The 27,558-nt window shown below is 43.8% G+C and overlaps 1 protein-coding gene across 1 annotated transcript; it reads right to left on the bottom strand.

The window, feature by feature from the left end:
- On the bottom strand, positions 1 to 27,558 carry TRIM67 (tripartite motif containing 67). The gene is made up of 10 exons (XM_010153124.1): positions 27,421 to 27,558; positions 26,667 to 26,762; positions 21,825 to 21,947; positions 20,439 to 20,549; positions 18,083 to 18,242; positions 11,363 to 11,508; positions 8,381 to 8,519; positions 7,033 to 7,336; positions 1,634 to 1,796; positions 1 to 66 (listed from the first exon to the last, which is right to left on the bottom strand). Exons 1-10 carry the CDS (start codon positions 27,556 to 27,558, stop codon positions 1 to 3), a joined length of 1,446 nt encoding a protein of 481 aa, XP_010151426.1.

Genomic DNA, 27,558 nt, shown 5'->3' with positions numbered 1-27,558 from the left:
TCAGTTGTTGGGCAACTTGGGCTGTTTTGCACATTGTGGCACCTCCAGTCCCGTGTGCAGGGTCACCTGCACAAAGAAGAAATAACACGTAGGTTCAAAACTGGGACATCCTCAGCAGAAAGCATTCGTGAAGAGCAGGTCAGTGACAGGGGAAGGGCTGTGGGGGTCCAGGTTTAAGTCTTCAAGAATATTAACGGAGATGATATCAAGGTACTGGAATAAGCAAGTCTCTTCTCCCCTCCCTTCTGAACACCTTGGGGTCTAGAAGCCAGGTGTCTGTATCTCTTCCCAAATCCAGCCACCAGCAGCTTCTTGCTAGACTCACAGTGTGTGAGGGACCCTGAGTACTTCAAGACAGGGATCGCAGAGTGGAGCCCACGTACTAAATATAAGAAAATCCATTTATCTTTGCTGTCCTGGCAGGACAGAGCACAGGACATTTTAGTGCTCCTTCTGTAACCTGGTATCTGTCTCTAGAAGGTCAGGGTTCCCACACAGCCCTACCAGCACACCACTCAACAGCAAACACAAGCTCAACCTCAGAGTTTCCCCCTGTCCCCTTGTTGGCCATGCTCTGCCTTAACTCAGTTGTGGTAGGAAATGCAAGCCAGGTACTTACCTGAAGGTTGTAGGTAGCTAAAACTGAAGGTAGGTTGTGAGTAAAAACCCGTGTTGGATACAGCAGTGAGGTGCCCAGAGAAGTGCCTGTGTCTTCCATCAAATACAATAAAGCCATGAAACCTCCCTGAAAGATCTGGATGTCACCGGTAACGCTTGCTAAGTGTTCCTGTCCTAGTAAGGCCATGCGAGGTCCCTGGTTTCACTTTGGCTGTTCTAAATGAGGAGTGTTCCACCCTGGCTGAGTTGGTCCTGCCTGACCTAAGCTGACCTCCTTCAGTCTTCCGACTCCTGGGTGTTTTCCATAGGTTCTCCCTTACCCTAAGTTCTGCTGCTGGCAATATGCAGCAGTCTTGAAGTAAAAATGCATTACATTTAAAGAGGGTTCCTCCAAGAAGAGATCCTCTTGGGAACAGAGGGCAATCTCCAAAATTCAGAAACTGCAGGAATGACGTGCTGACTGTTGCACTCATTCTCTGACCTACGTTGCCTTTGCTCTCCTTACCACTGTGCTGCTCACGTCTGACTCTTGTCAATGTTAATACTCTCCAAATAATCATAGAATCATAGAATGGTTTGGGTTGGAAGGGACCTTAAAGATCATCTAGTTCCAACCCCCCTGCCACGGGCAGGGACACCTTTCACTAGACCAGGTTGCTCAAAGCCACATCCATAAGATCCAAATAAGATCTAAAAGGAATTAGGGTACCCCTGGTTTCAAGTCAAACTGGCGGAGGAAGCCTTAGCACCGCTGCTTTCCAAGTGGAGCGTTGCAGCAAAGTGTAGGAATCAGCGTGTGCAGGCGCTTTCACTTGTTTTTACAGCATTATTCCGCACATCTGTGAGGCGAGGCAGAAGGTCAAATGCAGTTTTCCAAGAAGTGTTAGTAGCCCAGGCGTCAGTCGGAGAAGGAAAGGGCCCCTGTCCATACTGACTACCCATAGACGATGTTGGCAGCTCCAGCAGCCATGGCCGGTAGCATACGTTCTCCTGAGAAGAACTGCAGAAGACGTACCTGGACGTTCCGATTGAGGCTCAGTGCAGGCATGAAGACTCCCTCGACGTTTTCAAAGGCTGGAGGCCCTTGCTGCTGCCCATTTATGTAAAAGGTCAGGTTGTGCTTGTTCAGATCCAGGAGAACACCCACGGTGGCACCTTTGGAAACTCCTCCTTCGGTCCTAGGGTACAAAGGGACACAGTGTTGGCGAAGGCAGAGCTGTACACCGCCGCTGCTCTCTCTTGGACGAGGCAGTCCTGCTAAGCAAAGGCGGAGTGGAGCAGCATGGTGAAATGATCATCCCCGTGGCATTTGGCAATGACTGGTACGTACGTACCACGTTTGTGGGAGCTTAGTGGGGAGATCCTAAATTAGAAATTAGGTCCATCTCTCCTCCAACTGCAGTCTAAGAGCTGAAAATGGTGTCCAGAACTAACAGGTCCCCTCAGCTGAGGAGGGATGGAGACGTGAGCAGGTCAGCATGCGGGACAGGAGTCCTGGAGACACCGCTCCCTAAAGCACCCTTGTTATAGTGAAGCGATGCACGGCAGGGAATGAAAAGGCAAAAACCTGGTTTCCTGGGCATTTGTTTCTAATTATTATGCCTGCTAACAACTCGAGACCCAGAATTCCAGTCTGAGTAGTCACCTTGGCATCCCCTAAGGGGACCCAGCTTTCCAGAGACCAGGGAGCCAGCACAGGGCCAACAAACAGTGGTTTTGGGGAAGGAAGGGAAGGTGGGGCTGGTTAGGGATAAACGTAGCTCCCTGACAGACAAGGTGCTCAGCTATAGGGCTGGGAGCTGTTTCAAGTGTGCAGGCAGGGTTATTAATACCAGTGATAATTGGTTGTGTCAGGAGCAGCTGCTGAGAGCTACCGTGGCATGGAAGCTTGCCAGGACAGACTCAGCCATTACAGGCTTGAGTGACTTGACATTAATGCACTTTGATTTGGGGGTTAGTCAAACCCAGTATTACTTTAAAGAGCACTGAACAAAACAATCTACTAGATACGCAGAATGGCCATAGGCACTGTTACTCTCCTAATATCATGGAGGCTCCGTGATGGATTTACGGCCTGACACAATTTGTTCAGGGTAAATCAGATTTCAAATAATTTGCAGTAGGAAAGGAAGCAGCTGTCATTTGTCCCATGCACGCCCCTCAGGCACACAGCATTCACAAGATTAATGCAATTTGGACATAAAATCTATCACAATACGTAGGCAAAACATCAAAAATACAAAGAGGGGGAGGGCATCCAAAGAGGATTAGGAAGAACATAGTGCAGGGGAAGAAATTTTCATCTTGTCCACTAGGTGTCATAAACCGATTTCCTTTAGCCCAAATGTGGCAGATGGCATTTCCTCTGAAGGCAAAGGGTGTCTTCTCTGTGGCGTAAGAGTGTAGAATACTATTCTGACTTCTCCATTTAAAGCTCTGCAAACAATAACAGTATGGCTGAGAATCACGAATCGGCTCTGAGATGTGTTAGATTTCAAACTTTAGCACTCTCAGGTTCCTTTTCTTTGCTTTTTGGTCCTATAAGCATTAATAGGTTTCTCGCTGAGCTACTCTCCAAAACCATAACGTAAATTATTTTCCAACAAAAGTTAAGATGCTTACTTATCCAGATCGTGGGAAGCAACAGTACTATGATCTAGAGCTATTTACAAATAGATTGCATTATTCTTTTTCTCTGTTTAGGACAGCTCTGATTGTAGGGCACCATGTTTTATATCCTGCAGTGATATTAAAATAGATTTTATGACATCCTTTTAAATGACATTGATCCTCTTAGGGAAACAGAAACAGCAACTTTGCCTTTTTGAGATTATTAGGCTCTTTCCTATATGACAAGCTAATTTGCTTCTTGTGGGCTAATTAGCTGTGCTTTGCACAGTGACATTGAATGACCCCTCTAACGCCCCCGGCAACAGCCCCGCTGATGTGGAGAGGGATGCTGCTTGCATCCACAGCCACGGGGAGTGCATGACCCGGCTGAGCATCCCCGGGGGTCACAGGAGCACAGGGCCAGAGCAGAGGGACAGGGACCCTCTCCCTTCCTTGATGCCACAAGTCTTGCAGGACTTCAGCAGTTAGATTGACCCCTTCCTCGGCCACCACCTCCCCACAGTGGGCAATCAGCTCTGGCAGGACAAAGCCAGGGCAAAGGCAAGCGAGGGCACACTTCCTCACTCTTCTGTGCATCATTTAGACAGTATTACAGGATATTTTTTCTAATAAGTGTCTTAGTTGCAATAAGAGACGCCAGCTAGCTCAAGAGACTCCAACTGATGTTTCTTTCTCCTGTAAAAAAGCTGCTGCTTTACTGTAATGCATTTTTTTTAACTACTTAATGACAGCGATACCATAGGCCCCTGGTAATCTGCAGGCCATGCAAAAGGAAAATACAGCTGTTTGTTACAATACTTCTTCAATAAATACTTAGCACTCATTAAGTGATAATCCAGTTTTGAAGATACGCGCTGCTTTTTAATTATTTCAAGTAAATCCCACTTCTCACACCACTTATTAATTATTTCAAGTAAATCCCACTTCTCACACCTCTTTTCTCACAGTCCTGCACATTTTTATTTCTGTGTGCAATGATAAGTCCTGAGTATGGAAAGGGGAAATTGGCTACCATGAAAAATGCCATTGCCTGTACAGTGGAGGCTGTTATTCTAAGATGCTTTCAGCAGCAGCTTCGACAATGTGCCGAATCGGACTGCATGGATTAGCTTGAGGGATTAAGAATAGTAACAAGTTTCACTATTATTGAAAAATAAAGCTTAACAATTTATGAACACTTTAATAAACTGAAGAATTAGTTTAACTCTCTGTTAACAGTATTTTGATCATGAGCTTTACAGTAACTTATCAACAGTATTTTTCAGTCAATTATAACATTTTTGTGTCATGAAAACCTGGTCTTGAGACCCCTTAAGTCAGTGAAGAGACGCTCCTGATCCTGATCCTGAGACAGGTCCAATGTTCCATGCGGTGAGTGAAAAGAATAGGAAAGTACTCTAAACGTGGCAGGTCCCATGAACAGGTCTCTCACGCTCCACCTCATCTTATCCTTGAAGCTAGTCATTTATTTATTGCCCTAATTCTTTTTCTCATGAAGATTAGGAAGCATGAAATGATTATGAAGATGTAACCTCTATCACAATAACATCCAAAAAAGGATAAAAAGGCTAAAACCTGACAATCAAATTCCTTTGGGCTGTCATACTGTGCTGTCATGCACTTGCTTCCAGTGGGGAAAAACAGCTAGGCAGCAACAACTGTTTCCACAAGACTATTACAGCTAATGAGTTAAAAAACTGACCTACTTGACTGTCACGGTTAAAAATATAATGCTTAGACCTAATTTCATTGAAGCGCATGTGATTTTGTAACACCACATGCCCTTTGCAAGTGTACTGCACTTCAACAGATATTCCACGGGTCTATCCATGCCTTGGATGTGCCTGCAAAGCCCTTGTGCTTTATTAAAAACCAGGAAACTATCATCAACACAAAGCACTTTGTTCTCCTATGTAAGCAGGGTGATTGGAAATCCAAAGTGCTTCCATTGTTTGTTTCCCAGAAAAAGGGGTTTTGCTTAGCTTGTGTGTTGCTTGCTGGGATGAGCATGCTGAGGACCAAATCCATAAAATAGGTTTCTGGGACAATACTACACAGAATGGTTGCCAGCTTTTTTCCAGAAAACATAAGCTGTTTCAAAGAGCATTAAAATTAATACAGCTTAACATTACTTCCGCCCTAAATCGAATCAAGATGTTAAAGGGACAGAGGACCTTTTGATATTATACTGATGTTACTTGAATCTATATTGTATTAGGACATTATCTAAGGTCTTTGGAGACATTGAAAATATGCCAGAAAATATTCCAATTGACTTCAGATAGCTTTTGATCCAGCTACAAGGTTCTTACACCTGCCCGTAATAAACTGTGAAATCAATTATGCTTCAAACAAAAATTCCCAGATATTGCAGTATGCTTACCTAAAATACAAGTATGTTTCAGAGTATAGATGACTATTCAACAGGAGGCATTACAACCAGCTTTAGGATACAGTACATGTTGGCATGAACTTAGCACTTTAAGGAGATAATATCTGAGCATTTCAGCATTTAAAAAATCATGGCAAGCCTTTCTTTTAATCATTTGGTGTAACAGAAACAACACCTGAGCTAGTGAGCATGGAAGACCTGCTGGGACAGTCAGCAGACAACTAAATCAACATTGATTCCCACTCTGCCACAGACCTGCTACATATCCTCGACCAGTCAACTTATTTGTACATCAATCTCCCATCGTGATAGAGTAGCTATACAAATACACCATTTTCCAAGGCCATCGAGGAACTTCGGATCCTGAATCACAGTCTTCAGCTGAGATCTTCTCAAAGGTCTCAGTTCTCATAGTACCCAGCTGACCTTCATCTGGGCTGACCCTCTCATGGGACAGAGAGAGAGAGAGAGCAGCGCAGTTCTGCTCTGGTGGTACCTCAGGGAGCTTCAAGCGAAGCTGACCCTGTCTCCCCTACACAGTCCAGCATCAGGTCTGGGAAACATGGTCAGCACTAGGCAGAGGTCACTGTCATAAGTGCTGAAAGCCATGGAATTGTGTCGGCACAACACTGGATCTATCCTGATACACGCTATCTCTGTGTGATCTGTCCCTGGAGGTAGCTTCAGCTAGAACATGGTCCCATCGCTCTGTTGCATAGAGCACACAGAGCCTCCGAGTGGTGGGAGAATGGGGTGTTTGGTAACGATGGCTCCGGAGCATTCTGAAATCCTCCTTTGTGTAAGCTGGTTGTTCTAGTTGAGACACTTTTCAAAGCTCTTCAGTACAATGGCTCAGTTGGACAGAAGCTGTCACTAAGCCCTCACTGCCAAACAGTCCCTTGTGTCCAGGTCACCCTAGGTGTTGACCTACAGCATTACCCTTAATCAGCTTTCGGGGCTGGCAATAAACACATGCATTTTGGACAGGCGGTCACCACTGCTTTGCCTAATTGTTGTGCAACCCTACAGCCAAGATTCCTCCTAAGGAAGAGAATCAACCACCTTTCTCCCCATGCTCCTCTAGCAATGAGAGAGAAATCCGGCATCCCAGAGCACCGTGCTCCTGTCTGCAGACTCTGTGTGTGGGACGTGCAATAACAGGCTTAAATCACAGCAGGGGGGATTTAGGCTAGACCTTAGGAAAAACTGCTAACAGTGAGGATAACAAACACCAACACAGATTGCTAATGTGCAATCACTGCCACTAGTGATGTTTAAGAAGGAATAAAAGAACTACTTTTAGCAGGGGGATGGACTAAATGGCTTGCTGAGACCCCTCCCTCGGGTGCAGAGCAGAAAAAGGGGTCAGTAATGAGAAAATCAGCGCTTACCTATTGGTGTGAGAATTGCAGTGCATGAACCAGCTGCGGTTGTTGTCAACGTACATGGCCCATGCCTTGTCATCCTTGCCCAGCATCATGTCCTTGACGACGTTAATCCTGGCAATACCAAAGGCTGGATCTGGATGGTTGTCATACCGGTCCACATGCAGTTCCCAGTAATGCACGCCCTTGGAGAAGGCAGCTGTGCCAAGAACAACCCGGTCATCGTAGCTGTTGCAGGTGGCAGTCTGGTTGTCATTCGACAGCACTATGTCTCTGTGAGCTGAGGAGGGGTCGAAGGTGAACCATGCCACTGTGGAAGGGGTAGACGAAAGGCAGGATTATGGCGGAATGGGCTGTGTTCAAGTGTCACCTGCTTTACTTCAATTAGGAGAATGAGATTCTGCCTTCACAAAGACCCCACTGCACTTTTCAGGTAATAAAGACAGTCTTTCCTCGTTACTGTAGGCAGCTACACAAGATTGCTTTGAGCCAGTACCCTGCTGCTTTTCAGCTTAGAAGTGCCTTCTATTATCTGTGCTTGTTCTGCTGAATGTAAGCTGCTAAGGGCAGTGACTTTCTGTTCTCCCACAGTAACAAGAAAGTCATCGAGGAGACAAAGGCTTCTCCATGCTATGGAAACTGTTCACATAGGTGAATTGGTTCAGGATTGCCTGTAATGGAAATGGAGTTCCACTGTGTCCGTGCTGCTTAGAGCCGACTTCACTAGTTTAGCAAAGGAGAAAAAAAAAACCCACCCCACCACCAGATAAAGCTCTTAAAGTATAAATATTTTATACTGTCCTATTTTGGCAACACAGCATAAAAGTGAAAGCTATAATAGCATGCACTTCTGGATTCATTACAATATCATTAATGAAGAAGAACTTCTTGTAATGCCCGTATGCATGTCAAGTATAATTATAGAGGAACAAGCATGAATTCCCATCTCTCTATTATCAAACCTTGCTGTGAAATTGAAGCAGTACTGAAGAAAAAGGCAAATTCCAAAGACACATGGAAAAGGGGAGACGGAGTGGCACAAAAATATCCCGTGTGTTGTACAACTGCTTCTGTATGGCAAAGCATATAAGAATCTTACACCCCAGACCTCCACAGCCAAATAAAACTGCATTATTTGAAACCCAAAGCGTTAAAGATAATGGAAAATCCCCAGAAGTTATAGGAATGAGAACTCAGTCCCTGTGCACACTCAGTTCCTGGCCTCTCTGCTCAGATGATCCACAATCTCCATGCCAGTAGGTGCTGAAGATATTAGTGGATAAAAAGGGATGCAAATGTACTGCCTCTGAGACCTGCAGCTTTTCATTTAGAAACTGTCAAAAACCCAACTCACCATCTGAAGTCTGTAAAATAACTGTCTTGCTGTAAGGACCAACTCCCGATGAGTTGAAAGCTTTGACTCTTGCATTATAGGTACTGTTGAAATGAAGGCCATCAATGGTGCAGAGAGTCTCCTTGCCAACATATACTTCCTAAACATTCCAAGAAGAAAGGAGAGAGAGGAAAAAGGACATAATTTAACTGTTTCTCCATGTCTTGTGATCAGTCATGCTAAGACTTCTAAATCTAAGCCACAAGTGAACAATTCTCATCGCTTCTATAGAAGTTATGTTGTTGTAACATGGACAGCCACAGCAGTGGAGACATCACGGATGGTTAGCAGTGGAGACACTAAAGTGAAGATGAAGCTGGAAAGGTACAGCAATAAAGGGCAACACAGAAAGATCTTAAGGGCTATGAGGCCATTCTTATATTTATGTAGGACCAAAAAAGGGGGGGTGTGGAAGAATAAAAAAAACAAGTAAGCACAGTTTTATTCTGTTGGAAAGCTTTGCTGTCTCATGCCTGTGTTAAAATATAATTTTGAAACCTGCAAACACAGAGCCAGAAGGAACTGATCTAAAGATTAGGATCACATGCACCACATGATCAAGCAGCAACTAGACAACACAGACATCATAAAAGTCTGCAAAGATTTATTAAAAGCAAGCCCTTGTGTGATGTGAAATATTTCAGGAGGAGGAACATCTAGGAAGACTGATGAAGAGGATCAGTCAGATTATACACCCTATGATGAACTGAAAGAAGTCGAGAAACATCACATTTGTTGGAAAACTGACCAGAAAATGACAGAAAAGGAAAAAAACCTGTTTTAGCAACTGCTTGAAAGCCACAATTCCTTTCCACCTCCTATTTCTTCAGTTTGGTGAAAACCATAGATTTAGCAAAGGCCCTAAAGAGCTTAGGGCTGTGACTAAGCAGACCACTCGGGCCCCAGCTCAGTTAAGACACTTATGTATGTGCCAAAGAGTAGTCCTGTTGATTAACGCTCTTTGATATGAATCTAAAGTGAATTAAGTATGTGATGAATGAGAAAGGGATTACTTAAGTTTACAGCAGGCCAAGTGTTCGACCACTTTGATACCATGTTGGCTGCTACAAATAACAAAATCTGTTGGGTCCTGAGTTAGCTGATAATCTTTCATGGGTAGAAAAAAGAGTTTTAATAGAATAGCTTAATTTATCTCCATGTTATAACATATGCTGTCTGTGCAAAATGTTGTATTTGTAGGACAACTCTCACATTTTCTAATACATTTCATTTTTTTACCACTCTTCACTGCTTGTGTTTATTTAGATTGATGTTCTCTGTTACAAAGGGAGGCAAAAAACATTCTTTAAATCCATGCATTGAATACTGATAAAATGCAGTCAGTGTCATTGGTTTCAGATATATAATCCTTCATGAAAAGGGTCAGCAATGAAATGGCATTGCTGAAAAGCCTGCAGTTTATCTTTCAGTGAGTAAAACTGAGTGTTTCTACCACAGCAAGTAAAGCATTCCCTGAGAAGCTGTCACCTTACATTTTCAAGGACTGCGATGGCTTTGTATCTTCTTCAATCCAAAATCTTGACAAAGCAGCCCTGGCAGTCCTAAAACCTATGGTAGATACCAAAAACCCCCACACGAACTGGCTTGGATAAGCAGCAGCCTGAAATCTTCTTTATTCACAAGTATTTATTTAGATGTGAATAGCACTTGAAAAGGGCTATTATCCGAGGCACTGGAATCCATAACACCTTGTCCCTAACTCTTCATTCACCATGAAGTGACACTCTTACCTACTAACTCTATCGGCAGCTCCCAGCAGCCGTTCACAAAGGCCTTTTCACACTTGCAGTAGAGACCAGCCTCTTCAAACCCACCTGAAATGGTACTTGGACACAGGAACTGAGGAGACCTTTCACAAACACACTACCCTCTTCAGAATGACCTGCCAATATCACTGACTCTACTAATGAGAGGCGTGGAAATCAGGTGCCTTTGCTGGCTATGGGTGTAGCAGTCTGGCACAGGGAGGCAGTTCCTTAGGTGGACCCATGCCAGGCCATTTTCAGCAGCAGAAACCTTTAAGTTTCCAGTGGGAAGCCAGTTTGCAGCTCCCGAAGAAATGTCATCACAGGTTTTTGGCAAAATTTGCCACTTGTGAAGAGAGCAGCTGTGCTCCACAATGATCTCCAGATGCTTTCAAGGCCCAATAGGGAATGCACCAGGCCAGCCTGGTCCTGGAGCAACAGGAGCATGAAGACTGCCTGAGGAGGAAGGGCAACTGCTTCCAGCAGGACATGGCTGGCAGAAAGCTGACTGAATGATTTCTGTAGTTTGTTTATCTGGACATGGCAAGAAGGGATGGGAGCCTATAAATACCCTGCAGCCTGGGGCAAGCAGTTGTGGCACCACCCTGAGGGTCTGTAAGGACAGCACTTGGGATGCCTTCCCAGACTTACTAACCCCATCACAGGGTGTCTGCAGAATGCTTCCACCAGCCTGGTCTCATCCACTCTCAGAGAAAAGATTTAGAAATCCCATCATTTTATGCAGGATCCCATTTCTACTCAGAAAGCCAGGAAAAATTGAGTTGCATTTCCAGACCAAGAATCTCATCTGTTGAAACAGGGTGCTATGGACAGACAAGAGTAGGGGCTTCAAAGAAACCTCTGTTTTGTGGAATGAACCACTTCCAGTTCCTGTAGGCTAGTATGGAATTTTATGCTCTGGTACACCCCAGGGGGACCTCAAGGCCCTTTGCCAAAGCCCTGAGAATAACCTCAACCAAACTTCCCACCCAAGCTGGGGGTCTTTCTAACAAGCAGCATCTGCACTGCTTTCTACATCCACATGATGGAAGCCGGGACGTTTTGACAACCTGCATCTTCCCTACCCCCTCTCCCCACCCTCGGACAGACACAAATCCATATCCTGAGGAAACTCACATACAAAGAAACACAAATAAATGCTGAATGAAATTCTCACTCGGAATTGGCCACCATCTCCATCATCAAGTTCCAAGATATAACCCTCCACCGGGTTGTGGCTCAAAGGTGGCATCCTCCAGGCCAATGTCACACTGTTGTTTCTGGTGCAACACTTCTCCAGCTGCAGTAATGGGACGGGTGGCACTGTAACAGGAACTGGGTACAGATTAGTGTAACTCTGCCCTACCCCATTAGTCTGTGCTGCAAGCAGTGGGATGAACGCTCACCCCCCTCCCCTCGCAGGGGAGTCAGTGTTCGACAGGAAGAGGGCCCGTTCCCCTCCTTGAAACAAAAGGCAGTAAAAATGATATAACAAAACGTTGTTACTCGGTTAAATAAATCAGTTGGCTGAAATACGTAAACAGAAACATATCTGGACATGCTTCTGGTGCCTCGTAAGAACTACAGCCTGAGGACCTCACTTCTGGTTTCCTTCCCAGGGGTCACTGGCTGGAATAATTTTTTTCTCACGGTAGAGCAATTTGTCCCCACTCTCCCCAGAAGGAGAGAGGGAGCAGCAGGGGATCTTGGGCCACGGGGTGGCATGGAAGATGCAGTGCTGCCAGGAAGCCCAGCTCGTTAACGAATAACTGGGTTATTAATCAAATAGAGCCTGAACTCCATCATCAGCAGTAATGCAATTCCACAAAATAGGGTGGGTTTTTAAAAATCTAATCTAACACCCCACCCTGCCAATTTTTCACCCAAACCACCTTGGATATGTTGTCTTTGTGGCAGCCATACTTAAAAGAAAGTGTTGAAGAAAACTGTTCTGTTTGCAAATTTTATCTAAATCCTTAGGTTCGGGTAGCAAAAGGAACTTCTGCACCACAGGAGATTGCTTGTGGCTCCCTCCTCTCAGAAATTACAGGCAGGAAGTTATCTACCAAACATGCCTTTTCAGTGACTCGCTGGGGAAAAACACCAAGAGGCTGTTGACCAGACCAGCATCTTGAAAATAAAAATAAACAGAGTAAAACATTCAGCCGTGCCTCTGTGGGAAAGAGGTCTCCACCGCACCTTCTCTGCTAAATGCAACTGAACTCTCACTATCCACGCTTTGCTGGAAATTACTAAGTGAAAACTTGGTCTTGCGGAGATCTGTCATGCGTCTTATGCACTGCTGAAATCACACAGGTTGAGTGGGATGTAAGTGATGCAGAGACCCTGCCTGGTTTTCTGCCCAAGGCTGAATTTTGCTGTTCAGGATCATTTCTGCAGAGCTCAACCGTGTCTTAAAAGGAGCTGAGTGGTCTGATCATTCATTGACTTAGCTCTTAACAATGTCAGTTTGCTCTTCTTTTATCTACTCTGCTTTGAGCCTCTGGTTTATTTTCCTCTGTCTGTCTGCATGAGAGCTAAGCCCTTGAGCTGTTCCTTTCGTCCTATTTTACCTCTCCGGATAAAAGAGGACTGTTCACGTTTTGTGTACCAAGTAGTCTGTGGGAAAGTGGATGCTACTGTGCGATGGGGCTAAGGCTTCACCCCCACTTTCCAAGTGGCACGAAAGTCAACATCACACTTGTGATAAACAGCGCAGAAGCTACCGTGGCTTTCCGTTGGCCTTATTCATCACCGTAGTGAATGCGGATGGTTGGTGGCCCAGAAGAATGACTGTGGTCTGAAACAAAAGAGCTTTATAAATTAGCTCTTGAAGGTTTTTCTGTGAAAAGAGGAAAAAAACAGTCTTGTTCCTGTTCCTTGATATTTAAGGATGATTCAGACGGCGTCACAAATAAAAACCTTGCTTGTTTTTTCACATGGCAAGTTCAGACTTTTCTCTAGGAAACACTGCGTCTGGAGAAGTAACAGAAATGTGACATTACCAGAGTCAAAAACCTGAAAGCTACGAATTCAGAAGTAATGGGATTTTTTTAACTGAACCATTTAAAGTTCAGAGTTTTTTCTATATCTGTTAGCCCATGTATTTCCAGTGATTGATGAGCCTGGGAGAAGACAGGGCTGTATCAGCCATCCACACTCCTGCCACTTCAGCTAACTGGTTAACCCTCTCAGGAGGCATTCACTGTCCTCGCTGCTTCTGAGACTCTCCCAAAACCAGATGAACACCTAATTCCTGAAATTTATAAGGTGCAAAACAGACAACACCTCCTCACCTCTGAATAAACTACTAACCTCTCCAATCCCCTGCAAAAATTGCCTAGGGATGCTGACAGGAGGCTTTCAGGGACTGTTCATGTAATGCACAATGCTGAAAAAAAAAGAGCAGAATTTTGGGGGGGGGATGGTGGTAAATGTTTTACAAGTCCCTTTAAATTACAGAAATGGGAATGCCATCCAGGATTAGAATATGTTTTCATACAGGAAAGTACTGTTGTTCCCACTTCCCAGGGGCAGCATGAATTTTGGCCCTACGTGTGACAGTCACACATGCCATGGGGAAGTGCCTGGGCTGCTGTGCTGTGCCACTGGACATTTAAGTTTTGGTGAGTAATCCTTATCAGCCTCCTACTCCCTCTGGCCAGCCTGTGGCCTGAGCTGCACAACCTACAGCAGCTGAAGGAAAGGCAAGAAGCTGCCACTGTGCAGCTTTGATGGATGGTGCTCGCTGCGCCTGCCCTCCTGCCTCCTCCCCTGGACACGGGCAGGCAGAGATTTGCCGTGATCTCAGATTCCCTCTGGGAGGAGAAAAGGTGAACACTTGGTGTAAAAGTCATAGGAAAGTGTGAAGCGAGTTGAATAATCAGGACACTGGATATACTTCATAGAGAAGAGCGATGGGACAGGACTAAGAAAAGGAAAATATAGGCTGTCAGAAAAAAAAAGAACACTCAGATGTTAAATTACAGTGCTGTCCCACTTCTTGTTCAACTTAAAAGCCCTCTAGAGAGTTTTTGAAGGAAAAGATTAAAACTATAAAGGGAGAAATGATACTGCATTGGCACAGCAAGACCTATTAATGAGTCTGAATGATGTCCTGCTATTTTAAAAGTGCTTCATGCACATCACACTTAGCTAAAAAATGTGACACTGATGTTTCATGTCAACTCAGCAGTTTCAAAATGCATTGCTCAATGTATCTCACAGCTGATCTCCTCCCAGGGTAGAGCGTAGCTGCTCTAAGATGTTGTCTGTTATCTGTCCTCTTGACAAGCAAGTTGTGCAATGATGCTCTCCACCTTCCAGATTAATTTTTAAAGGTCTAAATGCAGCAAAAGAATGGGACCTGCAGAAACACGAAAACTTTGACCTCCTCCAAAACTTCAGTCTGGCCCTGTAATAGCCTCAGTCACTGATGTAGCAAGTGCCCTACAAACATCATTATCGAGAGAGAAGGAAAGACCACAGAAAAAGTCCTGGGTCCATGATGCAGAGCAGACAGAAGCAGGGATAACACCTATGATGAAACGGTTACTCTTTCATTTTCAGAGCTGCGCAGCTCATGGCTGGAGAAGCAGAGAAGATGGGCGGCAAGAGATGTGTCCGGGGAATCTTTATGGACAGTACTCCTGAAAAGGAGAAGGGGCATATGAGTCCGTATTCAGAAGTGGTACAGAAAAGTAGAGAGTAGCTATATTTTTTCCTATTTTGTACCTAGTCTCTGTTTTACAACAAACCAAGATTGCGTGACAGTTCCAACTGTTTGAACAAAACAAACCTGGAACACGTATTTGCCTGTGTCCGTAGCCTGAACTGAGGAAATGTGATGTACATATTGAGCCAGTCATCAGAGGACAGGAATTTTGTGCCGAGGCACTCAGAAAAAGCAGTAGAGAGAAGAAAACCTGGACAGAGGAAAGGGATCTGGGAAAGCTCAGAAGGCCAGCCATGCACATGTCTCAGCAGGTCAGCCAGCCTGGGGAGTATGACTCTTGCCAAAGGGCTATCAGTGAGGCCCTTTGGTCAACATGAGTGCTTAAGCATTATTTCTGCACCTATCACATTTCTGCACATTTAATTTGTTACCAAATTGCTGCTTCTTTCTGTAAAATTAAAACCACCCCCTGATCTTTATTTAGAGATGAGCTTTACGTTTGGGCTTATAGAGGGTCCACCAGTAAGGTACGTGAACAAGTCACCAAAGCAAATGTAATGTGACTTGTTCTCATTTTCATTCTTCGTCTAACACAGTGAATCAATGTTTACTTACAAGCATGCTTTCACTCTAAATGACCCATGCAAGCTCACTGAGGTTGAATGAGGCCAGAGTTTGAAATTAAAAAAAAAAAAAAAAGAAATTCAGTCATGCACTAAGCATTGAATAGCAACAGTACAGAACTTAAAATTGCAAAGCCTTTGGAACAACACAACTTGCATTTGGAAAAGCCACGCTGGCTGCGTTGTCCTAGGTTTCCCCAAAACTCCCTTTACAGATCGTCTCCTATGTCTTTAATGCACCTACTTTTGTCAGATCAACCAATATAGTGACCTAATAACACTCCCCAACATTTGGCAAAGACTGATGACTTGGTGCGCTGGGGTAGGTAGGATTGGAGAAAGAGGAGCAGGTGTGAAGAGACACCAAGATTTTTCTTCATGAAATTGGAGGCTCAGAAATAAACAAGTCCTGATGGTGATAAATAGCCAAACATCACCCTGCAACACCAGCGGCTCCACACAGTCAGCAAAGTCATCTTCCCAGTGAGTCTGGGTGCTCACTGCTGAAATGCTGAGTTCCTTGCTCTGTGGTATCTGTGTTTCTAAATGCAAGGCCACTATAGACGAGAAGATAATGCAGAGCTGGTGGAGGCCACAGAAGTAAAATTTCAGGAAAAAAGAATGGCAAAGTGTCATTCTGAGCAGCTAAATGCAAATAGATTTGCTGTCATAAACTGAAAAATATAAATACACCTCTATATACTGAACAATCCTTGATACCTATGAATGCTAGCTCGGAACCCAGCAGCTTGTTCTGCCTGGGCACACAGAGGCACGAATAATGCTGTCTCTTGTCCACCTTCCGGAATGGCAGCCAGGTTAACGCTGTTTCCACCATCCTTGGCACAGTGTGCACACGGTCACGCCAGTTGTGCTGACCTGCCTGATGGGACGTGCAACAGGTAGTCCCTGGTCAAGGCCAAGACAGCTCGAGGAAAAGCCCTTCCCGAGGGATAACTGTTAGGGTACTTCCGGGAAGCAAAGTGCAAGGGTGCTCGTTAGTTCTGCACACGTTTGGGCAGAAGCAGTCCTGTCCTCTCCTCTGCCCCTCAGAGTATGTCTAGCTCAGCAGCAGAGCTTCACTGCGATCGTATGATAAATGAGAGCGTAGCAGACAGCACTAACTTTCATAAAGCTCCAGTGAATCTGGCTCAATTAAAGTCTCGTAAGTCTTCAAGCTTAAAGGCAGATGAATGTCCAAAAGCCAAATACTTAAGCTGCTCTCACCTCAAGTGAACTGTGGTTAATTAGCAATCTAAGGGGATAGTTTAACTAAATTCTTTATGCATTTGGAAAGGAGAGTGGTGGAAGATTAATAAGAAATATATTTTACAATAAATATGGCCATCATGAAATATAAACTGATTTTAAAAGACAAGTGCAGACAGTATTTGGAGAAGTTTTACCAGTGATACTTCTCTCTTGACTCTGCATTCCTGGCTGTCAATATTTCCAAGGAGCAGTTCACAGGTATTTTTTGAGTAACATTATCACAGCCCCTTTATGCCAGATGTAAACCATTCTTGGCGAGCGGCCTTTGGCAGCCTTGTTTCTCCACATACTTATCTGCCAAATTATCCACCCTAATCACTTCATCTTCGGTCTCTTAGGTTCAGAATTAGGCCCAGAGAGAACAGATAAACTGAACAGAAATCTTTATGTTTGCTTAGAGTCAAAAAAAAAAACCCACTACATCCGGCATCACAACACGATTATCCTTAACTCATTCATTGACTTCTGGCAGCCTCTACCCTGTCACCCACATGTATAATTAAGGTTTGAATCACCACTGAGGGAAGCTAATGGCATCATTCCCAGGGACCACAATGGCCTTCAAATCTAGCTGCTCTATGGATCTCTCTAATTCTGATGCAGTTCTCATCCTGCTCCATATAAAACAAGCTCATTAGAAGCACGTGATTTTTTTTTTTTTTGGTTTTGGCAATGGCATCTACTGTTCATCAGCTTCTGCTGTTAAATATTTTTTAAACCTCCTTTCCCTTTAATGTGTCTCCCGGGATCATTGATACTTGGAATCAAGGAAGGGTATAGCCATGGAGCTACCTTCCCATTGTGAATCTCTGCCTCAAGATGTTTGTTTGTTTTTTCTTTTTTAAGCTGGGCACTGTTTGCAGCACAGTCCAGATATAAGTCAAAGGGTTTTCTTTACCCTATTCGACCATAAGTGTGTGTCTGAATATTTATTTATTACTTCAGCTGTTCCTGACAAGATAGGGGTAAATGGTATTTTGAATTAACCATGTTAAATCTGGGAATGCTGTAAAATGGCATAAAGTTTCACACAGCTAATGTCTTTTTAATCTTCACAGCTGATAGTTAGCCTTACTCTGAAGATTTTATCTGTACAAATCTTTAACTGCATCTGGTATCTCTGTCTGAGCTTGTTCAGGTCACACTGCAAGTGAGGTGAGCACAACTTTCTAGGAAACTCCGAGTAATTGGAATTTGCTTAAAAACCTTTTAAAACTCTCCAGCAATTTCAAGTCATTCCTCTTTCCTCCCTCCATGCCCCCATCCCACCCAGCGTTGTTTCAAAACATGCATAAAAAACATAAAGAAGAAAATCATAAAAGCTCACCCCTACATTTCATCTGAATAAAATCCAGCTGGTGAATCGACTGCAGTAAAGGTTCACTGTCCAGGGTCAAGTCAAACTCAGCTGACACTTTTGGCTCCAAGGCTCCTTTGACCCACTGTTCCTGAGATACCTGAACACGCTTGATTAAAGCATCTGAAATCTGAAAGAGAGTATCAGGCTTATAATTAAATGGCAGGTGCACACATTAAAAGTGACAGAGTGCCTCTGAGATACAGTACAAAAAAAAAAAAGCAGGAATACAACAGCACAACAGCGGAGATGGGATCTGGTCGTTTTGGGGTGAGGTCCATTTAGGTTGCATCCTTTCACCTCATCTTTTCGAAACAAATCTCATCTTAGAGTAGGAAAGTAAAAATCACATTTATAAAGCCTGTTGAGACTGTGCCGTGTATCATGCCTCTGCCGCATATACTTCTGCACTCTGTTCTCTGATCTGCACAGTCTCATTTTGCTCTCTGTTTAAAAAGCAGTTGCATAAAAAGATGCTTAAATGTTAGAGAGTCCCTCCATCCAGCAGAGATCATTCAGTGGGTGAAAGCTGAAAGGAATAAAAAAAATCAAATGAGAAGGAAGGTGTGTATTTCTCACAGTGACAGTGCTAAGTGTCAGACAGATTTTCAAAGAATATGGCAGATTTTCTATCATTACATCAAAACTGAATTTCTTTTTTAAATATTTTCTTTGACTCAGCCCACAGACAATTAAGCCGAAAGTCAGACTAAGATGATCTCAATGGACTTCTGGAAGTGAAACCCTGGCTCTGTGGAAATCAGTGGACTCAACTGTCCTTGAGTTCAGTGAAGCTGCCATTTGGGTATCTGGAGTCCCTCCCAGTGAGCCTACTCAAAGTCACAGGGAGCAGAATTTTCTTCTGGATAGGTAAGACAGGAGTTTTTCTTTATTGGTGTTCAGATACCTTTCCTCATTACTGTTACTGGAAGACACTCCTGTCTGAGCCCCTGCATCAGCAGCCCTTAATCAGTCTGTGCAGTCAGTGGAGGAGCATCTTATAGCCGTCCTGCAACCTCAGAGTCACTGACGGGATGGATGCTGGATCCCTTGGCTGTTTCAATGTTCTGGCTGCAGTAGTTGCTCTATGTAATGCAGTGCCTCAGTGTTTGATGATTGCCTTGAAAGCATCCTTAGAAAAGCCAGAAAAAGGCAAAACCAAAAGTACTTTCTAATAAAAGGTGACTGGAAAGAATGAAGCCACAAAGGTCACAGGAGAAGTAAGCTGAAATGAAAACGAAGCATGTATCTAGCTAACACATAGATAAGATCTAAAGGTTTCATTTGTCCTGCTAAAATCTGTGTAGTCTTGAGATTAATAAACACCACACATTCCTCATTCTTGCCTGAGACCAGACGTGACAGTAACAATCAATCTGGAGTGCTAATAGGTTTAAGTTGGCTAATTCTTATCCTGGTTTTTAGGGATGCTGTGACAGCCCCCTGACACTCCTGCATTCCTGTGTGCAGTGTGTCCTGTTCAGCTGACAGCCACGTGGAGATCATTTTGTCTGACGTGCCTTTCTTCTTAGGCAACTAATGAGGCAACAAAGTTAACAGGAAAAAATAAGATAATTAATAAAAATAATAGAATTAATTAGGCAACATAATTCATTGGATAATAAAACTGTTACATTTTATCTCATCAACAGACACTTTCACTGCTTGCACCTAAGAAACAATATCCTGCAAATTAAGGCAATTGTTGGCTAGACCCTATTTTGCAAAGAGGGGGTACCTGGATCCTCCAGCTACAAGACTGGTCTTATAGCCCTGTGAGACGTAACAACCCCAGTGAAGCAAAGCTACAGGCAAGTCCTTAAGGCTGGATTTCCTCACAGGAGAGATGTTGAAACGACTCTTTCATGTGGGAAAGAGGAATGCAACAGGGAGAAGCACAAAGGGGAGAAGTACTGCTCTGCTGAGTCATACACCTTTCCAAATTGATCAGAGAGCTCTGTGAGGCCCCGTCTTGGGTTTCCCAGATAAGAATAAAATAATATTCTGCAGAAAGTTATAATTAACTGCACAGCATCTCTCTGTCAGCCCAGAAGGAAGGGCTGGCAAGAGGAAAGATGTCAGCATTCAGGGAAGCGGTGTGACTGCTAAGTCCTCTCCTCGGTCAGAGTGTGTCCATGCAAGGCCATCCCTTCGCTGGGACATTCGTGCCGTCACCCAGCTATCTGAGCTTTTAGAGAGTACTAACAGGAGTTAAGGCGAACCTGCCTCTGACGTGGAAGAGGCTAATTCGCAAAGCTGTCCATTTTTAGATTTAACTTTAACATCTTTTCTGTTTTTTCCCCCAGAACACTGGAAAGAAAAATACCTGTAAAAACCCAGAGGGATCATTTTCTTTGATAACTTCTAGGCAGTACTCCATAAGCCCTGTTGACTGGCGTAGCTTCAGTGTACAGTGATTTATCTGGTCCCAAACAACCTGGAAAACAAGCATCAGTACAGTTCTGATGACGGCCTTGGCTTAAAGTAACTTGTACAAGATTATTTCAGAAGAGAAAACGAATGGAAGAGTGTGTTAAAGCTATGCTTAATTGAGCTGCCATATGGCCATTGCCGTATCTCCATCAGCTACACTCACTTGCTCTGTATTGTAAATACCGATAATTAGCTTGGCAAAATGTTGTGCACAGGGAATCTCAATTTTCAGAGCAGATTAATTGCTCAAAGATCAGGCTTGCTTGGGGCAGAAAAAGCACAGAACATATTTCTGCATTTGCAGTAGGCACATTTGCGATCACGCTTTCACTAAAATCTGGGCTTTTAAAAAAATCCTTCACTTAAAAGGCAAATATTATAGAGGATAACTGCAGGAGTGGTTTCTTGCAGATTATAGTCTACCATTCTCTTAACAATTCTCCATTGATCCAGCTCTGCTTGAGAACATATTGCTGGGATTAAGAAATAAAAAAGTTGCATCTCATTCTTCCAGAGTTTGGACTTGATTCTGCTGCCACATGGCTGTAGACCAGGTCTCATAGCACCGTGTTTTATAGCACAAGTCCTGAGGTACAACAGCCTAACAGGAATAAACTGCAAGATTAGTTAGCAGTACATCCTAAGTGTCAGTTCTTGTTAAGCATGGGGGGATTTAAATGCTTGATCTCAGGTAGATTTTATTCATTGTTTGGCATATTAGATACTTCAATGTTTCCTTCTGTCTTAGATACTATTAATGTTACTGGCACTATAGTACCTCAGAATCACATATGCAGTTCAACATTTCAAGCAATGTGCCTATTTAAATGTTTCTTGACTGCCACTTTGTTCAAACATTTATAGCTTTCTTCTCCTCGCCACCCCCCTTTACTGCATTTCTTTAATAACTTTTGAGTGGCACATGGATTTCTGGACGTGGCTTGCCTGAATTTCAAAGGATTGAAGAGACACCAAAATCCCAACATTTTACTTGGGCAGATGGTCCACACAGGTTTCACTGATAATCACCTTTCAAAAGATACCTCCAAACCATCAGATAAATAAAGACTGATGGCCTGATTCAACAAACTGCTGAAGTATATGCATCATTTTAAGTGTATAAGCACAATTCCATGAAACTGCTGAGCTGGAACCTGCTAAAGGACTTCAGGATTTGGTTACTAAGAATTTTCATGGTGTAAAGGGCTGGGGACTTGACAAAATGCACAGTAACACCAGGTATCAGCAGCCGTGCTCAGCTCATGAGAGTTGTGCTCACCTTCAGCTTGTGCTCACGCTCTTTGGTCACCTTTGTGAGCAGTTTTGCCTTCTGTCGCGTTAACGCATCAACCAAGGCGTCACACTGAGCAACAAGACATGCTTCATAATCCAACCCGTTCTCCTAGAAGAAGGTGAGAGTCATACTCATCGAAGAAAGCACATTTTACAGCTTAAGCTATTGCTCATTCTTACCTGTTTTTCTATTCACAAAATGTTTCCTTTCAAGACCATGGCATTTCTGTTGTCTTTGTGATTTCATTATAGCTGTACCAGTAATAGCTGCATACCATAAAATGAAACAGTAAGATGCTATGCCACAAATGGCCTTATTTAAAACCTTGATTTACTGGCTCTTTCCAGACAATAGATGTAGTACAACATAAAGTAAAACACAACATATGCAGTGCATACACATACATAAGAGGATCCCGCCCCATTCTGTTTTAATTATCCCACTGTAGTGACTTTGAAATCACTGGCTTTACACCATGGCAATTAGTACAGAATTATGGACCAGAATCTGATCTACAGGCTTATTACAAGGAAATTAATCAGGTACAAAGCCCTGAGATTTGTCTATTGCTTCAAGTACTATTTTTAAAATAACCAGCACTTGGCAGTGGAAACATGTATTTGATTAGCTTTAAAAAAAACTCAAAACATGGCAGTTTTTTATTCACATTGTGGTAGAAGACTCTGCTAGGCAGAGGGCAGTATCTGAGGCATACAATGCTGAGCCTTGAGTAGTGCCTGGGTGTCACTCAGCGTTAAATAAACCCCTGTCCCATCAACAGGGAGCAAACTATGCTACCACAGAACCCCCTGCCGCTGTAGAAATCTGTGCAGACGGTACTACAAGGTCCTGGAGATGCCCCTGCTCCTGGGGATAGCTTTCTCTGTCCGCGGAACTGATGTTGTAGCTCTCACTCAAAGGGAAGGTCTCCCTCTCTTCCTTGGCTTGTCAGACTAGAAGAAGGAGAAAACTTCCAAGCTCCTCTTTTAGGAGATGTTCAGCTGTCCTATCAGCTTTCCTCCTAAACACCCAAACGAAAAAAACAAGGAAGCAAGCCATCACACGCCCCTAACTCATTACTATCTCTTAGCTCTTCTGTTTTGTGTTTTTCTTTTCAGTTCATTTGTTTTGTCCTCATTCTTTTGAAAGCAAATTTTCAGCACTGTATGCCCTTCTCCCACTGTGATCCATGCATTCCATTCTCCAGCTGAGTGGGTTACTCTTCTCTGAGAGAACCACCACTGCAGTCCAAGACCTGCCAGCAGGATGGGTGAGGGGAGAGACACCAGACGGCTCAGTTACTGTTCACAGGTTTGTCTTAGACTCTTCCTGTTTGCATCTCTCCCTCTTCAGCTTGTATCACACACAACTCCCTCTCAAGCCCGTTTCCATCCAGCTACTCTTGAAGTGCTGGTTTGTGTGTAGAGCCTGAATCAGCTGATGGCTGTAGCGCATCATTTCTCTCCTCGTTTCCCGTTCACACATCAAATGGGGTGTTGGGCAATACGCCTCTTTCGTGTGAGAAAGGACAAAATTGTTACAGCAGATGGGAAAATGTGAAAATCAGATAATGACAGCAACAAGGAGGAGCAAGGAAGCAACAGGGGCAATGGGGAACAGGCAGTTTCTGAAGAGACCAAAAGATTTAAAAGTGACCTCAGACAGGAGAAGGGAAGAGAAAAAAAAGAGGGAGAAACGAGATCTGCAAAGCAGGGAAAAGAAAAGTAGACTGAATTTGCAAACTGCCCCAGGCAAGAGAAAAGCACAGCTCCTGGTAGCTCTGACAAACTCAGGAGATAGAGTGCAGATGGCTGGCTGGTCTGCTGTGCATTGAAACAGGATAAAAAAATGTACATATTGCTCACTCCTTTGTGTAAACATGCATTTTAAAAACATTTTTGCTGAGGGGTAAATGCCTCATGTGTGTGTGTCAACCATCATGACTTCTACTAGAAATAACCTGCTCTGAGATACATGGTTCTGTGTCTAAATCTATGCAAAAAGACTACATCTATTCACCCCAAAATAACAGCACAAGAACATTTTTTTGGTCCAGATGCCAAAAGGCACAGATCAGCTCCCGACACATTGTTGTGGGCTGACCCTGGCTGGAGGCCAGGTGCCCACTGAAGCCGCTCTGTCACTCCCCTCTTCAACTGGGCAAGGGGGCGAAAATACAAGGAAAGGCTCGTGGGTTGAGATAGGGACAGGGAGAGATTATTCACCAGTTATGGTCATGGGAAAAACAGACTTGACTTGGGGAAATTAGTTTCATTTGTTGCCAATCAAAACAGAGTAGAATAATGAGAAATAAACCCAAATCTTAAAAACACCTTCCCCCCAATCCCTCCTTCCTTCCCAGGCTCAGCTTTGCTGCCCATTTCTCTCCCTCAGCCCCTCCAGCAGTGCATGGGGATGGTGAATGGGGGTTGTGGTCAGTCCATCACACATTGTCTCTGCGGCTCCTTCCTCCTCAGGGGGAGGGATCCTCACACTCTGCCCCTGCTCCAGCATGGGGTCCCTCCCACGGGAGACAGCCCTCCACCAACTTCTCCAGCATAAGCCCTTCCCAGGAGCTGCTGTTCTTCACAAACTGCTCCAGCGTGGGTCCCTCCCACAGGGTGCAGTCCTTCAGGAGCAGCCTGCTCCAGCCTGGGTACCCAGAAGCCACCCCTGTAGCCCACCCCGCTACCAAAACCTTACTGGCCAAACCCAATACACACATCTAAACTTCTTCCCCTCAAACAGCATGGCTCTACCAAACCTGCCTACCAGGAGTGCTCCCCAGTATGTGTGACCATCAAATGCTGCTTGAGCATCACCTGGGAAGAGTGCAATCTGTCATGAGAGAAAACCATGGAACTCATTAAGGGTTAAAGTGTGTGGATGACATCTGTTTAGATTAGATGTCAGGAAGAAATTCTTCACAGAGAGGGTGGTGAGGCACTGGAACAGGTTGCCCAGAGAAGCTGTGGATGCCGCATCCCTGGAAGTGTTCAAGGCCAGGCTGGATGAGGCTTTGAGCAACCTGGTCTAGTGGAAGGGGTCCCTGCCCATGGCAGGGGGGGTGGAACTAGATGGTCTTTAAGGTCCCCTCCAACCCTAACCCTTCTATGATTCTGTGATTCTATGATCTCAGGGTTTTGCCCTAGCCTTGTTTTACTTAGGAATTCATATACAGCTGATCAGTCCTGCTGGTTTGGTTTGCAGAAATTTGACATCCTCGCTCAGATTCATGCTGGAGACTTGGCTCCACGTGAGGGTCAGATTCAGCTTTGTGCCCAGACATGCCTAAATGTTAGAGGGTGATTGCTGGATACAATTCCTTCTTCTGAGTTCTCCTCTAGCATTTTAAGCAATGAGCAGCATCAAAGAAATGGCTTGGTCTTTTGATCTAATTGTAGCAGCTCCCTTATGCAAAGCTATTTGGCAGTGATTTTATTGAAACACATTAAAGGACTTTACAGCATAGTCATAAATAGTTGTAATAGGCCACCTTTAGGTTCCAGGGGGGGAAATACATTTTTAATGGAGCTAAATGACTCAAGGGAAGTGATAGACTACTGTATTAGATGAGTTATCCCATCCTAATAGCTATCCATACCTATAGTAAGAACTGCTCTCTAGAGCTGCCTGTCCTTCTTGGACAATGAAAAAAGCCCAAATGACTAGATTAGATGAGCTACATAACTTTTCAATAGGTAAAGTCAGCTGAGAGAAACTTCACACTGTGTCTAAAACATGGCATGTGCCAGTCAGTGGCTTCACACTGGTTTCTTTCAGTTAAATGTGATTTTTTTTTTACTGGTTTCCCAGTTTTGGTTTATTTCTTTGCCCACATGGCCACAGAAGACTGTGGGGGTGGCACCCTGAGAGCTTGGAAAGCATTTGGGGTACAAATTCATCATCTGGAGTGTTAAGCAGAATTTTAATGATTGAATTCTAAACCAAATACAGATTTTTGAACTTCTGCTGTGGCTTTCTGTTAGTAACAGGAACAGGGCTTGCTTGTTGGTAAAAGACGATCAAGCAGCAGAGCGGGCCTATCGCAGTGCAGCTGACGTACATATCCCATAGAATACCCACTGTCACAGTGCACTGTGGGTTACGAGTGTCCCCTCCCGGGCACCGTGAAGCTCAAACTATGGTGGCACATTTCCAGCCACACTCTGCAGGCTGAGAAGGACCTTAAGGGCCATCTGACCTCCAGCACTGATGAGTCTAAATTTGGTTGAACGGGACTTTGGGTTTGTGCCCTCATTTACTGCACTCACCATGAGCCCTTTTCTGACTATTAAAGCTAAGCAATTACAGTCATGAAAATATCTTCTGCTTCACTACGTGACCACATTGATTTAGCAGCATTTGTTTCTTCTTTTTTTTGACTTCCCATAAATACTCTAATAAACAGGTTGACTGGATTTTGTCCAGAAATAAGTACATTTTTAGAAAATGTAAGATCAAAAACAAGTAGTAAATTCTGAATGTGTTAAAATGAGAACTTATCCTACATGCCCGATACAAGCAATTCCAGTCAGGAAGGAGCCCAGAAGCATGACCAATGGATTCAATCAAATACTAATCAACACAGCTCAGATGTCCAGTATTGAGTATCAGCTTCCTGCAATAAACAGCAAACAATCTAGAAGCTAAGACGGGCTTTCAGGCACCATTAGATGAATAATTTTGCCTAGCAAATCCATTCCAGAAAGGTTAGATGATTCCAGGAAAGATGAGAATAGCACAGGAAACAAAGTCATCAAATGAATTATTCACTCAGTCCTATTGATTACTGTATTATCAAAACAGCTAATATTCTACAGTTACCTGAATCTGCTGCAATAAATTTTTCAGCTGAACCAAAAATTCTTTAGCTTCCTTTGCTTTATCTGAAACACCATTTAAAGCCTGAGACAGTTGTGCCTGCAAGGAAAAAAAGGAGGGAAAAAAGGAAAAATTAGAGATAAAATGCAAACGTTTTTCTTCCTAATCCTTGGGTTTGATGATTAATAATGTACTAAAAGGCTTACTTGCTGTCGCATGTGTTCTTACACGCACAGAGTGTTTGTGCTAGAAAAGAAGACTTAAGATTTTAATTGTAATAAGATTTAATAAAGTTGAAATATGCATGTGGGGGCAGTCAAGTATTGTGTCTGCACATTCCACTTTATTGCAGTGACTTGCTAAGTCAAAATACCTTTTTATAAGACAGCTACCCACATATAGAAGGAGATAATTGTCTTGCACTTACATAGTAGCATCTGTCATGCTGAAAAATCCCCAAGTGCTTTCCAAAATGGTACCTTTTTTTTTATGAAAGCCTGAATCCTTTATAAATTTGGTAGATCCAACCAAACCTGGGACACACTAGGACTTCAAGGACAAGTCTGCATCTTCAGACTTCTGGGGCTCCAGTTTTGCGTGCTCCAACCCAATAAATGGGTGAGTATTTTGGTAAAAGTTGGAAAAACCCTTCCTCTAACTTTTAACTAGTGAGACGTGGAATATGTCTTTTGTAAGTCCACACTGAAGACCCAACCTCCCCTTTCCTCAGTTGACACCTGAGATCTCTCAACCAAACCAGAGGCTTCTCGATGGACTTCCAGGACAGGAAGGAGATGGTGGTTCTGCCCCCCAGCAGACCCAGAATTGCCACGGTCTCATCGGAGCAGCCCTGGTGCAGCTTCTCTGGAAGCCTGGCTGGGATGACAGAAACCAT

This window comes from Eurypyga helias, unplaced genomic scaffold, assembly GCF_000690775.1.
Source record: "Eurypyga helias isolate BGI_N326 unplaced genomic scaffold, ASM69077v1 scaffold14216, whole genome shotgun sequence".
Lineage (NCBI taxonomy): Eukaryota > Metazoa > Chordata > Aves > Eurypygiformes > Eurypygidae > Eurypyga > Eurypyga helias.
Note: the sequence above shows the minus strand (reverse complement) of the source record. Positions and strands in the feature narration are given on the sequence as shown.

Coding starts and splice junctions, on each gene's coding strand:
- TRIM67 (XM_010153124.1), bottom strand. CDS start 27,558: ATGGTTTCTGTCATCCCAGCCAGGCTTCCAGAGAAGCTGCACCAGGGC. Junction 18,243..20,438: donor ATCCCTCTGGGTTTTTACAG/GTATTTTTCTTT, acceptor ACTCTCTTTCAG/ATTTCAGATGCTTTAATCAA. Junction 7,337..8,380: donor TATTTTACAGACTTCAGATG/GTGAGTTGGGTT, acceptor CCCCTTCCACAG/TGGCATGGTTCACCTTCGAC.